Source organism: Aplysia californica, unplaced genomic scaffold (assembly GCF_000002075.1).
Source record: "Aplysia californica isolate F4 #8 unplaced genomic scaffold, AplCal3.0 scaffold00823, whole genome shotgun sequence".
In the NCBI taxonomy this organism is placed as follows: Eukaryota; Metazoa; Mollusca; class Gastropoda; order Aplysiida; family Aplysiidae; genus Aplysia; species Aplysia californica.
Window position 1 is genome coordinate 256,713 of NW_004798093.1, and position 4,779 is coordinate 261,491.

A 4,779-nucleotide genomic window follows, 5' to 3' on the forward strand; every position below is an offset into this window, starting at 1 on the left:
GGAGAGACATAGTAGATAGAGAGAGACATAGAGAGAGAGAGGGGGGGGGGGCAGAGTCAGAGAACACACATACTCTCCAAATTACCGTTTGATGGGAAGAGTTGAGCTAACTTAAACAATTGGGCTTTGGCAAAACAGAACCCTAGGACTGCTCACAGTGTGAAATGTCAATGGCCACGGTCGATATTTTGCCGAACGCGATTCGAAAACAAACGAGAGTCCGCGTAAACATGTTTTGAATAGGTCAAGATGTCCTTTTGACAAGATGCCGTGGTGTTCTTTCTCGGGTTTGCCGACAGCGTGTCGAAAGCGGAGCCACAGTTTCCGTGCCTTCTCGGCATGGCAATGTAAATAAATCCCTATGAGATCTACTTGTACTTGTGTGTATGTGTGTGTGTACACAACCTAAAGGAATTCAGCCTAAGGGAGTGGCCACACGATCTGCTACGGACGGAAGGTAGAAAAGTCTAAAATGTGCGCCACACAATGTTGCTGAGTTGTTAAACGAAACAGACTGAGTCATGCTGAAGAAAGATACTTTTTGAGTCAACCGGGGGCAGTGTTTGTATACACTTTAATTTGTTAGTTTTCTGTCAGGCTCAGTTCGTCTCTCTGCGTTCTGCAGGATTGTGCCCTTAACGTTCTGATAAGTCTGAGGTTAAAAACATAAAGGAAACTTTCCAGAAGACTCGCTTTGTTGTTTGTTGTTTTTTAGCTCTTTTACCGCTCCACCAAACACTGAATTCGGCACATTTAAGGCAGTACCATCATTTAGAGTTTGTGGGGTCTATATTTTAAAAAAATAAGGTTCGAAAGGGATGGCTAGCAAAATACGTAGTTATATATAACGGGATTTCACCCACTTTTTAACTGTTGGTGAGTAACGCCCCCATCAACACACTTGAAATCTTTTAAGAGGCAGGCTTCAAACTTGCCTGTCACTGCCACGCTTCGCTGAGGGGGGGGGGGATAAATGTCTCAGCAGAAAGACAGCTTTACTCAAAACAAAACAAAAATTCCCTCCTCCAGACGGGAATCGAACTCAGGTTTGTTAGCCTGTGATGGCGAAGCGCCTAACCGTCACGCCGCAAACGCCAGACACATCATCCCTGCTCCAGAGACCTTGTGGCGTACAAGTGACATCTTATACGCGGTGCCCATTACCAAGATCGGTTCGGTTCGGTTCGGTTCGGCTCAGTTCGATTCGGTCGTCACGGTCATGCATGTAGCTAGATTTTCCCCCATGGAGGGAGAAACGCTATCATAGTGGCACAAACTGAACGAAACTGACGGTAACTTTCAAAAACAAACGCGTTTGTTTTCAAGGCCGCGAGTCGGGCGATCAGTTTGAGAGAGAGGTCTATTTATAGTGTGTTCTGCAGCCGCCAGAAACTGATCCGAACCAAACCGAATCGATCCTCCAATGAGCATTGCCTATTTCTCGTATGGAAAGGGGGGAGGGAAAGAGTTGCGTCTTTGTGGATGGAAGTGTGGATTATCATTGACAAGAAATGTCTCTCCTTGTTCACAGGTCAGACAGAGAAGACGTGGCGACTTCGCCTCAAGGACGACGACCGTTATGAGCAACTGGAGACCTTCACCTTGAAGCTCAGTGACCCAGTTACTGCGGTGTTAGAGTACCCGGATATTGCAGAAGTCACCATCGAGGACATAGAAGACGGTGAGTTGGTTGGTCGGAAGAGGCGGGGTCTGGCGGAAAGATGGGAAGGTCGGAATTAATATTCTTGGGAAGGCTCTATAAAAGATGTTTTTTATGCTGATGTTGTTTTAGGTTGTGTTTTTGTGTTTATTTGTTTGTTTGTTTTTTAGGGAGGGGGTTGGGAGATTCGTATATTGAATCGCAGCCAGGGACCTAAAAAGAAACCCAAGGCGACGTCAGGTGTACAAGCTGTCGAGGCTGGACATGCAAAGTGACAATAAGATGAAAAGTGGTGAAGTGTATTTATCACAGAATGTTTTTAGACTAGGCTGGCTATTGGTAATAGATGGTGTAGCGGGCGGTATCAGTAACTGAGTATGGGTAAACAGAGAAACCCGCAAGCTTGAAGTGGAGCTTGAATGTTAAAATGTGGCAAACTTTTCTCTGCCAGAATTACTGTTGGTCTCATCGGCCACATCATCAGAAGCCACAAGTCATCTTAACCTTTGGTTCTTCCAATTTTTCAATTTTTCTGAAGAAATATTCTCCTCTGGGTTTTTTTTTCTAAGTGCGCAACTCATGTTTTGTTTTAGTAAGTATTTTCGGCACTTGCAACACAATAAAGTCAAATAAGTGCCGAAGATTAGAAGTGTTATGAGAGTAACAAACTCAAAAAAGAAAAAGAAAAGATCAGGACGATAGATGTTTTATAAGAAAGAACGAGCAAACCACACGTCCAGAGCACCCACCAAACACCTGCAATTTGTGGCGCTGATACTTTCACAACAGATACAATGTTTCGGTATGCGTTTTACAGCACTTGCAACACAATTAGGCCTTGTAAGTACCGAAGATTAGAGGTGTTACAAGAGAGTAACAAACGCACACACTCACACACACACAAGAGAGAGAGAGAGAGAGAGAGAGAGAGAGAGATAAGGACGATAGATGCTTGATAAGAGAGAAAGAGCAAACCACACCAGAGCACTCGTCGCACACCACCCCCAGATACACTGTTCATGATTCATGCTTAATTTTTGTTCTTTTTCTTTTCTTTTTTAAAAAACAATCCAGAGTCTAAAGTATTCTTCTCGAACAAGGAGTACCGCGTGTCTGAAGACATCGGCGAGATCCTGATCCCTGTCACCAGGACTGGGGATGCCCATGACGAGACAATGGTCATCTGCTCGACAGTACAAGGTCAGTCTTATGTTGGATGGACACTCGATCGACTGGTTGTGTGTGTTTGTTTGAGTCTTAGTTTAGACTGTTAAAGGACCCACGCATGTCGATGTGACATAAAAGTGGGTTTTAATTATCTTTAATGAAGTAAAACACAAATATGGTTCAATTTGAAAAATGTTGGGGGGGGGGGGGGAGTTAAATTGTAGGTGTTTTTACTCCCCCATCTACACAATTAGGTTAATTTAGGAGGCGGGCTTCTGGCCGTGCCTATCAGGGACAACCTCGGGCTTAGAGGGATACAACGTCCCACTAGAAAGTCGGAGAAATTTTATTTTAAAAATTTCTCCCCACCCACGCGGGAATCGAACTCGGGTCTCCTACGAGCGATGGCGTAGCGTCGCCTAACCGCTGCACCACGGACGCCGGTGCTCAATTTGACTTGTCCACGGGTAGAAAAAAAGTCTTTAAATAATCTGTGATTTGTGCATTGGCCTACCTAGATGCATATCCGTGATGTACGAAACTGAAACAAAAGCCTGATCTGGTAATAGAATACGTTTGTACTGAGTTTAAAGGCGAAGATGATGTGGTTTAAGTTAAAGGGTAGAGGAATTTGCCACGACATTCTTCAGGTAAATCAAGGGAAATAACCAAGAAAATTCAACCTTTGTCTTGAGAAATCGAATACGTTCCAGCCCTCGTATCCTTATTCTTGTAAGTTGTAAGCTCGTGCAGCTGGTTGATTTGGTGACACTCTCATCAGATGACTGAACCACGTGATTTTTATGACGTTCTATGTGTTCCATAACCGGTTTTATCCCTGTTAAATTTCGAACAGGTTCGTTCCTTAAGCAGTCTTCCTTATAGTAACATTGCTGTGTATTTTGTTATTCGTGTCCCCGTTTGATCTGCCAGCATTTATTTATTATTTTTTACAATTAAGTTTTTAGAGTTTTTCCCCTTCTCAATTCCCCTCCCCCAACCAGTTTTTCCCTTTTTTCTGTTAGTTTCTTTGTATGTTTGTTTATTTTTGCCCCTTTTTTCTTAAATTATATCCTTAGTTATGTTCGAAAAAAAAAACACCCAAAAAAGCATGAACATTCAAACAGCTACATTTCTCTCTCCCCCCGCCCCCTCCCTCCACCTGTAGACACTGCCAGGGGAACCGTTCCCAGCACGGTGACGTCATTCTCCGACTACATCTCCCGGCCCAATGACCACCGCAGCGTCCTGCGCTTCGACAAGGGAGAGCGGGAAAAGTTCTGCCGGGTCACCATCATCGACGACTCTCTGTTCGAGGAGGAAGAAAAGTTCACGGTGATTCTGTCGGCGCCCATGGGCGGGAAACTCGGGGAGTTGGAGACAACGGATGTCATCATTGAGCCGGACAAGAATGATGGTAGGAATTTTCTGCTTATTTCTTAGTTAGTTAGTTAGTTAGATTGTTTGTTTGTGTTTGTTTTATTTTGGAGGATGGAAGACGTAGTTGCACGAGGAAGGCACCTTTCCCCTCTCTCCCCCTTCACGCCCTTAATTTGCAAGGCGGGAAGCAAGCACATTACACAATAGACGAGAATGGAATTATGAGAGGAAGCTGTCTGAGCTGGTCACTCTACGCTACCTTAGAATTATAAAGTTCTATCTGCCCAGTACCTAGTTTTGAGAAATTTGATGTCCAAAATTTTAAGTTTCAAAACATGTCAAGATTTTCCGAATGCAATGCTTTGAATATCTTCACAACGATTCCGAATGATCTTTGATGGAGCAGATTGACCTAGAACATTTGGTTTCTGGCCTCGTGGTCTTAGTAGCTCAAAACGGCCAGACATATCAGACAGAACTTAGTTAACGATTAGTCCGGTGCTCGTCAACCTTTTAATAACTAACTTCTTTTATTAAGTTACAAATGAGTAACATGTCCGAAAAAGAAGGGG

At 43.8% G+C, this 4,779-nt stretch overlaps 1 protein-coding gene across 1 annotated transcript in view; it reads left to right on the plus strand.

The window, feature by feature from the left end:
* Positions 1–1,025: 1,025 nt before the first annotated feature.
* Positions 1,026–4,779, plus strand: part of LOC101852125 (FRAS1-related extracellular matrix protein 2) — a gene marked incomplete at its 3' end in the record, with an annotated part of 19,401 nt that continues 15,647 nt past the window's right edge. Inside the window, 3 exon segments of the mRNA XM_013088865.2 lie at positions 1,026–1,681; positions 2,735–2,860; positions 3,996–4,244. Of these exon segments, the coding sequence (XP_012944319.2) occupies positions 1,483–1,681; positions 2,735–2,860; positions 3,996–4,244 (574 nt within the window).